Raw genomic sequence first — 16,195 nt, 5'->3', positions numbered from 1 at the left:
TATCAAATCGATAGGCGTGGATTTTTTAAAGAATATTTTTGAAGGACAATTAAAGGATATTTTTAATATTCTTTCAAAGGACTATCAAATCGATAGGCGTGGATTTTTTAAAGAATATTTTTGAAGGACAATTAAAGGATATTTTTAATATTCTTTCAAAGGACTATCAAATCGATAGGCGTGGATTTTTTAAAGAATATTTTTGAAGGACAATTAAAGGATATTTTTAATATTCTTTCAAAGGACTATCAAATCGATAGGCGTGGATTTTTTAAAGAATATTTTTGAAGGACAATTAAAGGATATTTTTAATATTCTTTCAAAGGACTATCAAATCGATAGGCGTGGATTTTTTAAAGAATATTTTTGAAGGACAATTAAAGGATATTTTTAATATTCTTTCAAAGGACTATCAAATCGATAGGCGTGGATTTTTTAAAGAATATTTTTGAAGGACAATTAAAGGATATTTTTAATATTCTTTCAAAGGACTATCAAATCGATAGGCGTGGATTTTTTAAAGAATATTTTTGAAGGACAATTAAAGGATATTTTTAATATTCTTTCAAAGGACTATCAAATCGATAGGCGTGGATTTTTTAAAGAATATTTTTGAAGGACAATTAAAGGATATTTTTAATATTCTTTCAAAGGACTATCAAATCGATAGGCGTGGATTTTTTAAAGAATATTTTTGAAGGACAATTAAAGGATATTTTTAATATTCTTTCAAAGGACTATCAAATCGATAGGCGTGGATTTTTTAAAGAATATTTTTGAAGGACAATTAAAGGATATTTTTAATATTCTTTCAAAGGACTATCAAATCGATAGGCGTGGATTTTTTAAAGAATATTTTTGAAGGACAATTAAAGGATATTTTTAATATTCTTTCAAAGGACTATCAAATCGATAGGCGTGGATTTTTTAAAGAATATTTTTGAAGGACAATTAAAGGATATTTTTAATATTCTTTCAAAGGACTATCAAATCGATAGGCGTGGATTTTTTAAAGAATATTTTTGAAGGACAATTAAAGGATATTTTTAATATTCTTTCAAAGGACTATCAAATCGATAGGCGTGGATTTTTTAAAGAATATTTTTGAAGGACAATTAAAGGATATTTTTAATATTCTTTCAAAGGACTATCAAATCGATAGGCGTGGATTTTTTAAAGAATATTTTTGAAGGACAATTAAAGGATATTTTTAATATTCTTTCAAAGGACTATCAAATCGATAGGCGTGGATTTTTTAAAGAATATTTTTGAAGGACAATTAAAGGATATTTTTAATATTCTTTCAAAGGACTATCAAATCGATAGGCGTGGATTTTTTAAAGAATATTTTTGAAGGACAATTAAAGGATATTTTTAATATTCTTTCAAAGGACTATCAAATCGATAGGCGTGGATTTTTTAAAGAATATTTTTGAAGGACAATTAAAGGATATTTAACAATTTTTTAGACGAAAAAATCCTCCTCAGTTCCTGATGAAAATTTTTTCTAGACGAAAAAAGTCTCCTCCGGTGTCCTGATGAGAATTTATTCTAGACGAAAAAAGTCTCCTCCGGTGTCCTGATGAGAGTTTTTTCTAGACGAAAAAAGTCTCCTCCGGTGTCCTGATGAGAATTTATTCTAGACGAAAAAAGTCTCCTCCGGTGTCCTGATGAGAGTTTTTTCTAGACGAAAAAAGTCTCCTCCGGTGTCCTGATGATAATTTATTCTAGACGAAAAAAGTCTCCTCCGGTGTCCTGATGAGAGTTTTTTCTAGACGAAAAAAGTCTCCTCCGGTGTCCTGATGAGAGTTTTTTCTAGACGAAAAAAGTCTCCTCCGGTGTCCTGATGAGAATTTTTTCTAGACGAAAAAACCCTCCTCAGGTGTCCTGATGAGAATTTTTTCTAGACGAAAAAACCCTCCTGAGGTGTCCTGATGAGAATTTTTTTCTAGACGAAAAAACCCTCCTCAGGTGTCCTGATGAGAATTTTTTCTAGACGAAAAAACCCTCCTCAGGTGTCCTGATGCGAATTTTTTCTAGACGAAAAAACCCTCCTCAGTTCTTGATGCTGATTTTTTGGTAGCCAAAAAATATTTCTTCCCTTAAAAATCAAAATTGGTCGCTTCCTGAACTTTTTTCAATTGTTTGCATACCCCCAGGGTTTTGCTGTTTTAGCTTCTTTATGCATACTTTTAAGATGTTTAGAGCCGAATTTGATTTTTATCTTCCATGAAGCGTATAAAATATAAATTTTAATTCTAAATGCCTTCGCTTTTTCCTCAGTTTTTAGTTATGCCATTTCCATAAACTTTCCCAAAATTAATTGGTTTACATAACATTTTTGTCAACGACATTATATGATGAAGCTACTCCGTTGCAATATCAAGTAGAAGAAGAAGAAGCACAAGACTAGCTTCAAATTTGCTCATTAGTTTATGGCGGGAGCTTCTTGCAGCCTTTTCTTCACGGCTGTTATCATAAATTTTTGTTGACTCAACGGTTTTGTTTCCGTAGAGCAACATTTTATCATTTACCGGAAAGTATGCAACAGAAAATATATTGTTTTGCATTCTGTGGTATCTTCCAAGAAATTTGAAAATTTACTGGATTTTTTTCGGTCGTTCGTTCCTTCCTTCGCCATGAAAGGCAATTTTTATTTATTACCGAACTTTGTTGCAAGCAAATTTCCTTAAATGGCTCTACACTCCCCCGCCGCACCCCACAATTTTGCCATGAAACGATACAAACTATTTCCCCTTATTGTTACATGTCGACATTTTTCAGGCTTTCACTATCTTACCTCCGAGCCAGGTTCTTGTTATTGTGGCAATATGGCCAATACTTTTGGTTAAATGATATTGTAATGCACTTACAGGGCTACTGCCTCCTTCGAGCTCTCCTTGAAGGCATACTTTTTTGGTTGCAGTTTTTCCGTTTCCCTTCATTGCGAAACAAAGTTGAACATTTCCGGTTGTTGGTGCTCTCTGCTCAACGTTTAAAAAATATTTTTTGTGTTCATGACACACCATCGGGCAGGGCTACTTCCGTTAACGTTGTGTTTACTTGATTGCATTACAAAATGTATAAAAAGCGCCTTAAAGTAGGCTGACGTATTTTCCAACTACAAATGTCTGTAAAAAAGAAAAAAATTCTCAGGAACTAACTATAGAAAAAATCTCGCTCAGGACCCTGAGGAGATTTTTTTCGTATAAAAAAATTCTGATTAGGAGCTCCCAAGAGTTTTTTCGTCTAAAAAAAATTGTCATCTGGAACAGAGGATGGTTTTTTCGTCTAGAAAAAATTGTTTTTTCGTCTAGAAAAAATTTTCCTCAGGAACTGAGGATTGTTTTTTTCGTCTAGAAAAAACTCTCATCAGGACACCAGAGGAGAGTTTTTCCGTCCAAAAAAAATCTCATCAGGACCTCTGAGGAAAGTTTTTTCGTCTAGAAAAAATTCTCCTCAGGCCGCCCTGAGGATGGTTTTTTCGTCTAGAAAAAATTCTCCTCAGGCCGCCCTGAGGATGGTTTTTTCGTCTAGAAAAAATTCTCCTCAGGCCGCCCTGAGGATGGTTTTTTCGTCTAGAAAAAATTCTCCTCAGGCCGCCCTGAGGATGGTTTTTTTCGTCTTGAAAAAATTCTCCTCAGGCCGCCTGAGGATGGTTTTTTTCGTCTAGAAAAAATTCGCCTCAGGCCGCCTGAGGATTGTTTTTTTCGTCTAGAAAAAATTCTCCTCTGGCACAGAGGACGGATTTTTTCGTCTAGAAAAAATTCTCCTCTGGCACAGAGGACGGATTTTTTCGTCTAGAAAAAATTCTCCTCTGTCAAAGAGGAGGGTTTTTTCGTCTAGAAAAAATTCTCCTCTGTCAAAGAGGAGGGTTTTTTGGTCTAGAAAAAATTCTCCTCTGTCAAAGAGGAGGGTTTTTTCGCCTAGAAAAAATTCTCCTCTGTCAAAGAGGAGGGTTTTTTCGTCTAGAAAAAATTCTCCTCTGTCAATGAGGAGGGTTTTTTCGTCTAGAAAAAATTCTCCTCTGTCAATGAGGAGGGTTTTTTCGTCTAGAAAAAATTCTCCTCTGTCAAAGAGGAGGGTTTTTTCGTCTAGAAAAAATTCTCCTCTGTCAAAGAGGAGGGTTTTTCGTCTAGAAAAAATTCTCATCTGTCAAAGAGGAGGGTTTTTTCGTCTAGAAAAAATTCTCCTCTGGCACAGAGGTCGGATTTTTTCGTCTAGAAAAAATTCTCCTCTGGCACAGAGGACGGATTTTTTCGTCTAGAAAAAATTCTCCTCTGGCACAGAGGACGGATTTTTTCGTCTAGAAAAAATTCTCCTCTGGCACAGAGGACGGATTTTTTCGTCTAGAAAAAATTCTCCTCTGGCAAAGAGGACGGATTTTTTCGTCTAGAAAAAATTCTCCTCTGGCACAGAAGACGGATTTTTTCGTCTAGAAAAAATTCTCCTCTGGCACAGAGGACGGATTTTTTCGTCTAGAAAAAATTCTCCTCTGGCACAGAGGACGGATTTTTTCGTCTAGAAAAAATTCTCCTCTGGCACAGAGGACGGATTTTTTCGTCTAGAAAAAATTCTCCTCTGGCACAGAAGACGGATTTTTTCGTCTAGAAAAAATTCTCCTCTGGCACAGAGGACGGATTTTTTCGTCTAGAAAAAATTCTCCTCTGGCACAGAGGACGGATTTTTTCGTCTAGAAAAAATTCTCCTCTGGCACAGAGGACGGATTTTTTCGTCAAGAAAAAATTCTCCTCTGGCACAGACTACGGATTTTTTCGTCAAGAAAAAATTCTCCTCTGGCACAGAGGACGGATTTTTTCGTCTAGAAAAAATTCTCCTCTGGCACTCTATCACAGAGATTTAGAAAAAGGTTTCCTTCGATAACTGCTTTGATTTTTTGTATAAAAAAGATTGTTCAAAAAGTGTTGCCTACATTTAGGCGCCATGAGGTTTATCATCAACTCCTCCGAAATCATGAAATTGCTGTTACACGCAATCGTAATAAATTATTACGAACTTTTCACAGGCAAAATTTTGCAGCCAACCAATAAAATTGTGCCTTTCAATTTATGAAAGGGCCATTAATAACCTGCGAAAATAAAAAATAAAAAATAGATATATAATCGATAGATTTTATGATAGCATGAAAAGTGTCCAATTGGGTGTGAGCGGTTTTTTATCTCCACCCTCCTCCCCTTTCCCTCTCTCTCTCCCTCGTTTTCGATGAAATGATAAATGGTTCGACAGGTATCAAAGTGTAAGTATTTTTTTATAAAATATTTTTTTTTTGCGTTGTAATTTGAATAATGGCAGCCGGGTTTCGACAAGTCTACTAATCGATTGCAATTCATAATTTTTTATAGAATGAAATACAATAACAATAATGGCTCTTTATAGGCACTTTCGAATGTATTCATTAAAGGCTAATTGGTTGTGTGTGTGAGTGAATTTCATATATATGTGTTTGAATGTGGCTACAACAATGCCATTGTGAGAGCCATTGAAGAGCCTTTTTTTCCCAGAATTTGTAAATAAATTATGACAGTTATTGATATGTCAATAACACTTCACAAACAATAACAAGAACAACATTTTTCCAGAGAAATGTTTATGAAACGATATCTTGTTACAGTTTCAAAAGGTGCTGCATACTTTTAGGCCAACCCATCCTCAGTGGCATGAAACTAAGCCTATTAACTTCTCATTTGAAATTTATTTTGTATTGAGTTAATTTAATTAAATTAAACCCAATTTCCCTACCCTTCCCCCACTCCCCAGATACCAGCCATTTCAAGTTTCCAAACCTAAAATATTTGGTCATTTCTTGCCATCCATCCATCCACTCGTCCTTTCATTTTTATTTTTCTTTTCGGCCACTTGAGTCAAGTTTATGCTTCACTGATCATTTCTTGCCAAAACTCATGTCCATTTAAATAATCCTAAATGTATGCCAGGTTCTATTATGTGTTTACCTTAAAGTCCTTAAGCATATCCCAAGGCATTTGTGGCAACAGCAACAACAGAAAGGTATTTTTGGGAGGCTTTATTTTCATTCGATACCAGTGAAATATCGAATTTCCCAGATTAAATTGAATTTGAACAACTTACCACCTTAAGAAAGGTATTAGAGAAAATTGAAGGCTTACCTGAAAAGAAAAACAAAAACAAGAAAATGAAGTTATTTTCGAAGAAAAACCAACAAAAAAATAAAAGTATTTTTAATGGGAAAAAGGTTCCTTAGAAATCAAGAGAAAAAACATTTCTCAGAAACACAAAAAAATCTACCAAAAAAAAAAATTCCCTACAAAAAAATTTCCTCAGGAACTGAGGAGAGTTTTTTCCATAGAAAAAAATTTCCTCAGCAACCTGAGGAGAGTTTTTTCCATAGAAAAAAATTTCCTCAACAACCTGAGGAGACTTTTTTCCACAAGAAAAAATTTCCTCAGGAACTGAGGAGACTTTTTTCCATAGAAAAAAATTTCCTCAGGAACTGAGGAGAGTTTTTTCCATAGAAAAAAATTTCCTCAGGAACTGAGGAGAGTTTTTTCCGTATAGAAAAAATTCTGCTCAGGACACCTGAGGAGAGTTTTTTCCGTATAGAAAAAATTCTGCTCAGGACACCTGAGGAGAGTTTTTTCCGTATAGAAAAAATTCTGCTCAGGACATCTGAGGGGAGTTTTTTCGTCTAGAAAAAATTCTGCTCAGGACACCTGAGGGGAGTTTTTTCGTCTAGAAAAAATTCTGCTCAGGACACCTGAGGGGAGTTTTTTCGTCTAGAAAAAATTCTGCTCAGGAACTGAGGAGAGTTTTTTCGTCTAGAAAAAATTCTGCTCAGGAACTGAGGAGAGTTTTTTCGTATAGAAAAAAATCTCGTTAAGGAGACTTTTTTCGTATAGAAAAAAATCTCCCCGAGGAGACTGTTTTTTTCGTCTAGAAAAAAATCTCCCCGAGGAGACTTTTTTTTTCGTCTAGAAAAAAATCTCCCTGAGGAGACTTTTTTTCAGTATAGAAAAAAATCTCCCTGAGGAGACTTTTTTTCCGTATAGAAAAAAATCTCCCCGAGGAGACTTTTTTCCGTATAGAAAAAAATCTCCCCGAGGAGACTTTTTTCCGTATAGAAAAAAATCTCCCTGAGGAGACTTTTTTTGTATTTTTCTCCTCGATTGTCTATTGTTTTTTTTTCTCATGTTTTTCATTCTTTTTTAATCCTTAAATTTAGCATATTTAGCTATCTGAAAAGGTCAATAGGGCAATCACATACAAATACCCCCATCCCTTCCAATTGCCTTCTTTTATCTTCATTTTGGTTAAATCCTCGACTTTATGATGTGGCCCTTAAAAAACGTTTTTAGTTTTATTTTTGGCCAATTTCGGTTGGCTGTATTTCTGTGTTGACATTAAACTTGGCAGTTTCACAGGCTATTGTCTAACAGTTGTGGTCTATTGTTGGTCATCATCATCCTCATCGTCAGCACAAGCTAGTGGAAGTAACCGTGCGGTGTCCTCCTACTCCTCCTCCTCCAGCCAAGCCAGTTGTTGGAACTTTGTCTTCAGCATACATGTTTTGGCAGCCATTCAGCCAAAAAAATGGAAAAAGAAAGCAAAACCAAAATCAGGGCAGAGGAAGAACTACAAAATCCCTAGATCCCCTCTCCCTTGTCACTCTCTATCTCTCTCTAACCCTCTCTCTTTCCATTGCTTTTGTGGACCGAGTAGGTTTCAATGAAAAAATCTACATGGCCATTTCAACATTTGGCCACTTCGCCAGAATGAACAACCGTTTCAACAACATTCCTGTTTAAATAAAGACAATGTCCTCTTTGGATGAGTGCGAGTGTATTGTATCTCTGTGTGTGTGTGTGTGTGTGTGTGTGTGTGTGTGTGGGATACCATGTCCACCACAATAATTGTCAGACATCAGTTGTTCTCGCTTTTATTCCTGTTTTTGATTTAAAAATAAATGTAGTGTTAAATTGACCTCAAAATGGCTGCAAACTAGTTGTCTGGCTGTGTGTGTGTGCCAGGAGAAAGGGAGGATGGCTGCTGATGGGAGGGGAGGTGGGGCGGTAGTCGACTTATTCTGTCTCTTGTCTAGAGGAAATCCAATAACAATTCTGCACTTGGCACAAGGATCAAAAGTGGAAATGAGTTGGATATGAAATAGCCTTGAGTCAAAGGTTTATTAAATTATTGTAAAGCCATTAAAACTGTAGCATACTTTAAGGATGAAAATGTAAAATAAAATAAAATGCTTTTAATAAATTAAAAAAAAAAAAAAATCAAGTGAGGAGGCTTCTTTCTTTTGAATTAAATAATTAAAGGGATTGCTAAAGGCAGATGAGGGCCTCTCTAGACTTCTAGGGATGAGTTAGGATTTAAAAAAAGAAAATGCCGGCACATTTAAATGATTTTATAATTTTATCTGTAATTTCCAACAGCTTTCTGTAGTGTCTGCTACACAAAATGCTATGCATTCTGCAGGTCATGACATTTAACATCTGTTGTATTATTTTGTTTAATTTTTATATTATTTTTCTTATTTTCCCTAAACAACGAGTAAGGCCGCCAACAAATTTGTTTTTTTTTTCATTCGGGGCGAGATTTTAATTTTAGGGCGAGATTTTTTTTAGGCAGACAAATCCTGGCCAAAACAAATGTGGGCCAGATGGTTTCAATTTAAATGAAAAGAATAGATGTGAAAATCTACGCCATAATTACATAAAGGTTTAAATTGAAAGTTTTTGCCTAAATGTATGCTTTAAAAAATATTTTTTCCCTTACGAACTCAAGAGAAATTTTTCTGTAGAACCTATAAGTGTCAACAACAGAGGACAATTCTTTTGAGTAGAAAAAATTTACCCGGGTTCGCTTTTCCAGTTTTGAAGCAAATTCAAAAATATTAGTCGGTTTTGGCTAGAGATGTATACCCTCAGCCAATGTTCGATTATTTAAATATATTTTGACTTCTGTAATGATTATTCAAATTGTTGATCCTCTATGGAGCAGGTTCGGAAAGAATGTGCCAGTATTAGCCATTTCGTATCAGACCTAAATAAATATGATATAAATATTGACACCTGTCAGGTTTGGACTGTATCGCCTACTACCTTCACTTTGCATGAGATATGTCGTAGCTTCATGGGTATCTGACCCTTTGTGGGGGAGGAACCAGAAGGAAGGGGCCGATATATCCCATCTTCACAGTAAATCTTGTGTTAGTAGAAATAATGGGATGTGTGAAATATGAAGAGAATCGAATGCTTTTTTCGGATTTTATAATCGTTTGGGTTATTCAAAACTTTGACCCTATGTGGGGGAGGTACCAGAAGGAATGGTCCGATCTCTACCATTTTTTTAACAGATTTTGTGTTGATGGAAATATTGAGATGTGCCAACTCTGAATTTAATCGGATGCTAATTTTTGTGTTTTATGACCTTCATGGATATTCAAAATTTTGACCCTTTGTGGGGGAGGTACCAGAAGGAGTAGACCGAAAAATCCCATCTTCACAGCAGATCTTGTGTTAGTAGAAATAATGGGGTATGTGAAATATGAAGAGAATCGAATGCTTATTTCGGATTTTTTAATCGTTTTGGTTATTCAAAAATTTGACCCTTTGTGGGGGAGGTACCAGAAGGAGTGGACCGATATATCCCATATTTATAACAGATCTTGTGTTGATAGAAATATTGAGATGCGCCAAGTCTGAATGGAATCGAATGTTATTTTCGTGTTTTATGACCTTCATGGATATTCAAAACTTTGACCCTTTGTGGGGGAGGTACCAGAAGGAGTAGTCCGAAATATCCCATCTTCACAGTAAATCTTGTGTTAGTAGAAATAATGAAATATGTGAAATATGAAGAGAATCGAATGATTATTTCGGATTTTATAATCGTTTTGGTTATTCAAAACTTTGACCCTATGTGGGGGAGGTACCAGAAGGAATGGTCCGATCTCTACCATATAAATAACAGATCTTGTGTTGATAGAAATATTTAGATGCGCCAAGTCTGAATGGAATCGGATGCTAATTTCGCGTTTTTTAACCTTCATGGATATTCAAAGTTTTGACCCTTTGTGGGGGAGGAACCAGAAGGAAGGGGCCGATATATCCCATCTTCACAGCAAATCTTGTGTTAATAGAAATAATGGGATGTGTAAAATATGAAGGGAACCGGATGCTTATTTCGGATTTTATAATCGTTTTGGTTATTCAAAACTTTGACCCTTTGTGAGGAAGGTACCAGAAGGAATGGTCCGATCTTTACCATATTCATAACAGATCTAGTGTTGAAGAAAATATTGAAATGCGCCAAGTCTGAATGCAATCGGATGTTATTTTCGTGTTTTATGACCTTCATGGATATTCAAAATTTTGACCCTTTGTGGGGGAGGTACCAGAAGGAGTAGACCGAAAAATCCCATCTTCACAGCAGATCTTGTGTTAGTAGAAATAATGGGATGTGCGAAATATGAAGAGAATCGAATGCCTTTTTCGGATTTTATAATCGTTTTTGGTTATTCAAAACTTTGACCCTTTGTGGGGGAGGTACCAGAACGAATGGTCCGATCTCTATCATCTTTATAATAGATCTTGTGTTGATGGAAATATTGAAATGCGCCAAGTCTGAATACAATCGGATGTTATTTTCATGTTTTATGACCTTCATGGATATTCGAAATTTTGACCCTTTGTGGGGGAGGTACCACAAGGAATGGTCCGATCTTTACCATCTTCATATCAGACCTTGGGTTAATGAAATTATTGGCATGTGTGAAATTTGAAGACAATCGGACACTTACATCCCATTTTATAAGAGTTATAATTATTCAAAATTTGGACCCTTTGTGGGGGATGTACTTGATGGAGTGGGCCGATATTGTCCATTTTCTCACCTGACCTAGCACTGATACAAATATTAGGATTTGCAAAGTTGTAGCAAAATCGGATGAAGCTTTCTCTTTCGGTGCAATAAAATATTTTTTTTTGAAAATTTCAACTTTTTGTGGGGGAGGTACCAGAAGGTGTGGTCCAATCTCAACCATATTTATAACAGATCTTGTATTGATAGAAATATTGAGATGTGCCAATTCTGAATGGAATCGGATGTTAATTTCACGTTTTAGAAGTTTCGCAGATATTTAAAATTTTGACCCTTTTGTGGGGGAGGTACAAGAAGGAATGGTCTGATCTCTACCATCTTCATATAAGACCTTGGGTTAATAAAATTATTGGCATGTGCGAAATTTGAAGGCAATCGGACTTTTACATCAGATTTTATAAGAGTTATAATTATTCAAAATTTTGACCCTTTGTGGGGGAGGTACTTGATGGAGTGAACTAATATTGTTCATTTTCTCACCTGACCTAGTACTGATACAAATATTAGGATTTGCAAAGTTGGAGCAAAATCGGATGATGCTTTCTCTTTCGGTGCAATAAAATATTTTTTTTGAAAATTTTGACTTTTTGTGGGAGAGGTACCAGAAGTAGTGGTGCGATTTTGCCCATCTGCGAACTCAATTCAAGTTTGATAAAAATGTTTCGATGTACCAAGTTTGGACCGAAACGGATACTCCCTTCGAGAGTTATCGTGCGCATCAGCCAGCCAGAGCGATAGACGGACATCGCTAAATCGGCTCCAAATGTCCTGAAACGGATTTGGTCCAAAGAGTCCTAGGGTCTAGGACGGTTATTTCAATAAGGCACATTTTCCTCTAGCCATATGGATTAGGTTATAAAAAATCGTCTCAGAAACAGTGGAGACTTTGTTGCCCGCCTAGGAGTCTCTATGAATCATTTCCACCTACTAGCCACCTCATTTTCGATTTCTCCATCTCCATCATCTTCCACTTTTACTTTCACTCCATTTAACTTTCATTTGCCGAGTCATTACGACTAATGCCTATCTGCAGCACTCTGCAATTCTCCACAACGAAAATGAATCTCTACTCTGACTTCATCAGCATTCATCCGAGCCAGCATCCAACCACCAACCAACCAACCATCTATCCAACCATTTATAAATGATGGTAATTTATGTCACACATATTGTTGGTGTTGGTGTTGTTGCTGTTCGATGGCTGTGTAGGTTCATCATATTATGGTTCAGCGTTGAATTGCGGAGAAACGATTCGAATAACCTGCTGGAAATAATGACAGTTGTAAAGATACTCTCTAATGCATCTATTTTAGCACCATCATAGATTGCTTTGCACAACAAAAATAAAAGACAAGGAAGAGGAACCGAGCTCTAAAAGCCTTTTATGGTTCAATAACAACAACAATAATAAAAGTGATTTATCCCAAAGAGGAAAGGATTTGAGAGTCAGGGAGTTAAAGAAATGGCTTTTAATGAAATTGATGTCGATGATGGGGCAATATTTAAATTTGTTGGTGGGAAGTTGTGGTGGAAGATAAAAGGATTAAATAATTATGATGTGAAAGAGAAAAAAATATTCCAAAGGAAAAAAGAGTCTCCTCGGGGACCGAAGGACACTCACGAATAAAGTCTCTTCCTACCTATGCGGAAAAAAGTCTCCACTAGGACACTTTTTTCTATACGAAAAAAAGTCTCCGGAGGGACACTTTTTCCTATACGGAAAAAAGTCTCCACAGGGACACCTTTTTCTATGCGGAAAAAGTCTCCACAGGGACACCTTTTTCTATGCGGAAAAAGTCTCCACAGGGACACCTTTTTCTATGCGGAAAAAAGTCTCCACAGGGACACTTTTTTCTATGCGGAAAAAAGTCTCCACAGGGACACTTTTTTCTATGCGGAAAAAAGTCTCCACAGGGACACTTTTTTCTATGCGGAAAAAAGTCTCCACAGGAACACTTTTTTCTATGCGGAAAAAAGTCTCCACAGGAACACTTTTTTCTATGCGGAAAAAAGTCTCCACAGGAACACTTTTTTTTATATGGAAAAAAGTCTCCACTGGGACAATTTTTTCTATACGAAAAAAGTGTCCCTTTTCTATACGCAAAAAAGTCTCCACCGGGGACACTTTTTTCTATACGGAAAAAGTCTCCACGGGGACACTTTTCTCTATACGGAAAAAAGTCTCCACAGGGACACTTTTTCTATACGAAAAAAGTCTATATAGGAACACTTTTTTCCATACGAGGAAAGTCTCCACAGTGACACTTTTCTTTTATACGGAAAAAGTCTCCGGAGAGACACTTTTTTCCATATGAAGAAAGTCTCCACAGGGACACTTTTTCCTATACGGAAAAAGGTCTCCGAAATTAAAAAGGACTTCTGTTTCTAGGGAAGATAATTTGCTATACGAAAACAATATTCTAAGTTTCCGAGCGAGATTTTATTCCATACGAAAAAATCTCCCAAGAGACCTAAGGCAAGTTTTTCGTTGTTTTTTTTTTTTTTTTTTTTTTTTAAATTTCTTCTTCTGCTATGAAAATCAAACATATGGTCCACGAAACTTTTCCCATCAACATTATTCATGGAAAATGTCAATATTTTGATTAGATGATTATCTCCGCCATTAATATTCCAATTATCCTGTTTATCATCCGGAGCTGTTGTTGTTGTTTTTCATTATAAAGTAATCATAACTTTGCCTTTTTTATTATACGCCTTAGCATAGGCAACATACTTTTTTATGCTTTGTTTTCTTTTTCTTCATTATTCCACCTGAAGATTATGCTGTTGATTTTAGCATATTCTCAAGGATTATGTGTAGGCAATGATTTGTTTTTCTTCATAATATAATATATTTTGCGCCTTAAGATATGCTCTAATTAGTTTATTTTCTTTTTTAATTTTAATTCCTTAGGCCTTCGAATAGGCATTAACAAATGAAACAATAATGAGATTTAAATGATGATGCCTTGTGCCAAAACATCAGACAATGAATGACTCCTGAAAAATCATGCCTTAAGACACCTTAAGTCTCCGAAAAGTATGCATCAATAACATAATTTATTTTAGCAAATCATTTCAAAGGCCATGAATGACAAATGAACGAATGAATGAATGAATGTGACGAGAGAAAAGAGAATTTTATATTATCGAATATTTAATATCTGAATGTCATTAAGGCCTACACACGGATCTCCTTTGTGTGCGTCGACAGAATGATGGGTCATTGAGTCACCCACGACAACTAAACAAATAAATTATTAACATTTTATTTATTCATTTGTTGGCCGATGTTAACATAATTTTTATATATTTAAATCTAAAGGTCTTTTATTCTACTAAACAGGAGGTCATGTTGTTGTTGTCGGTTTTACAACTAAATGACATGCAGATACCTTTAACCTTGGCCAGGCCAAGAAAAACATCCATATTTCATTATTCAAATAAATGTCTATGGGTCCGACCAACCGACAGACCTGCCTTTGCTTTATTTAAATGTCAAAATGCAAAATCTCCTCCCCTCCCACTCCTTCTCCTCCCCACCCCCTCAACTACCTACAAACCTATTTTAATGATGATTAATCTACATAAAATGAATTTTAAAATTCTAAACTGATCAAAATAAATATATTCAGGTTTTCCATGATAACATTAAAGAGCCTACAGAAGGGGATGGCATTAGGACATGGAGGGGGGAGAGGGGGCCAAGGGGTTTGCCCCCTGTCAGATATCAACAATGAGTTGTTAGAATTTCCAAACTCGCATTGCATTTGAATCCAATGTTCACTGTGACAACTAATGATGATGTCTTCTGATAAAATGTAAATCTTAAGCCTGAAAGTATGCAACATCATTAAATTGGGAATATTTATGCAGAATGGTTATCTGTAGCAGACGAATGTATAATAAATCATGTATTTAGATTTGAATTATTTAAAGAGTTGGAATTCAATATTTTTTTTTTTTATTTTTTCTATACCGGAAAAAAGTCTAATATTGAGTAGAATTTTTTCTATACCGGAAAATGTCTCCTCCTGCGGAGTATTTTCTCTCTACGGGATAAAAATCTCCTCCTGAGGAGAATTTTCTCTATACAGAAAAAACGTCTCCACCGGGAAAAAAAAGTCTCCTCCTGAGGAGAATTTTTTCTATACGGAAAAAGTCTCCTCTGGAGGAGATTTTTTTCTATACGGGAAAAAAGTCTCCTCTGGAGGAGATTTTTTTCTATACGGGAAAAAAGTCTCCTCTGGAGGAGATTTTTTTCTATACGGGAAAAAAGTCTCCTCTGGAGGAGATTTTTTTCTATACGGGAAAAAAGTCTCCTCTGGAGGAGATTTTTTTCTATACGGAAAAAGTCTCCTCTGGAGGAGATTTTTTTCTATACGGAAAAAGTCTCCTCTGGAGGAGATTTTTTTCTATACGGGAAAAAAGTCTCCTCTGGAGGAGATTTTTTTCTATACGGGAAAAAAGTCTCCTCTGGAGGAGATTTTTTTCTATACGGAAAAAGTCTCCTCTGGAGGAGATTTTTTTCTATACGGAAAAAGTCTCCTCTGGAGGAGATTTTTTTCTATACGGGAAAAAAGTCTCCTCTGGAGGAGATTTTTTTCTATACGGGAAAAAAGTCTCCTCTGGAGGAGATTTTTTTCTATACGGAAAAAGTCTCCTCTGGAGGAGATTTTTTTCTATACGGAAAAAGTCTCCTCTGGAGGAGATTTTTTTCTATACGGGAAAAAAGTCTCCTCTGGAGGAGATTTTTTTCTATACGGGAAAAAAGTCTCCTCTGGAGGAGATTTTTTTCTATACGGAAAAAGTCTCCTCTGGAGGAGATTTTTTTCTATACGGAAAAAGTCTCCTCTGGAGGAGATTTTTTTCTATACGGGAAAAAAGTCTCCTCTGGAGGAGATTTTTTTCTATACGGGAAAAAAGTCTCCTCTGGAGGAGATTTTTTTCTATACGGAAAAAGTCTCCTCTGGAGGAGATTTTTTTCTATACGGAAAAAGTCTCCTCTGGAGGAGATTTTTTTCTATACGGAAAAAGTCTCCTCTGGAGGAGATTTTTTTCTATACGGAAAAAGTCTCCTCTGGAGGAGATTTTTTTCTATACGGAAAAAGTCTCCTCTGGAGGAGATTTTTTTCTATACGGAAAAAGTCTCCTCTGGAGGAGATTTTTTTCTATACGGGAAAAAAGTCTCCTCTGGAGGAGATTTTTTTCTATACGGGAAAAAAGTCTCCTCTGGAGGAGATTTTTTTCTATACGGAAAAAGTCTCCTCTGGAGGAGATTTTTTCTATACGGAAAAAGTCTCCTCTG

General features: G+C 35.8%; 1 protein-coding gene across 2 annotated transcripts in view; it reads right to left on the bottom strand.

The window, feature by feature from the left end:
* Positions 1-16,195, bottom strand: part of LOC101889178 (putative uncharacterized protein DDB_G0271606) — a 236,041-nt gene that overhangs the window by 30,680 nt on the left and 189,166 nt on the right. The window contains exon 3 of one of the 2 annotated variants that reach the window (XM_059129063.1): positions 5,856-6,146. The exons of the other annotated variant lie outside the window; for it this stretch is intronic. Coding sequence (XP_058985046.1) covers positions 6,105-6,146 — 42 coding nt within the window. The 3' untranslated portion in view covers positions 5,856-6,104. Of the gene's footprint in view, positions 1-5,855; positions 6,147-16,195 lie in introns of those variants that run through there. 2 annotated transcript variants of the gene reach the window in all.

Source organism: Musca domestica, unplaced genomic scaffold (assembly GCF_030504385.1).
Source record: "Musca domestica strain aabys unplaced genomic scaffold, Musca_domestica.polishedcontigs.V.1.1 107, whole genome shotgun sequence".
In the NCBI taxonomy this organism is placed as follows: domain Eukaryota; kingdom Metazoa; phylum Arthropoda; class Insecta; order Diptera; family Muscidae; genus Musca; species Musca domestica.
This window is presented reverse-complemented; position numbering and strand designations above follow the sequence as displayed.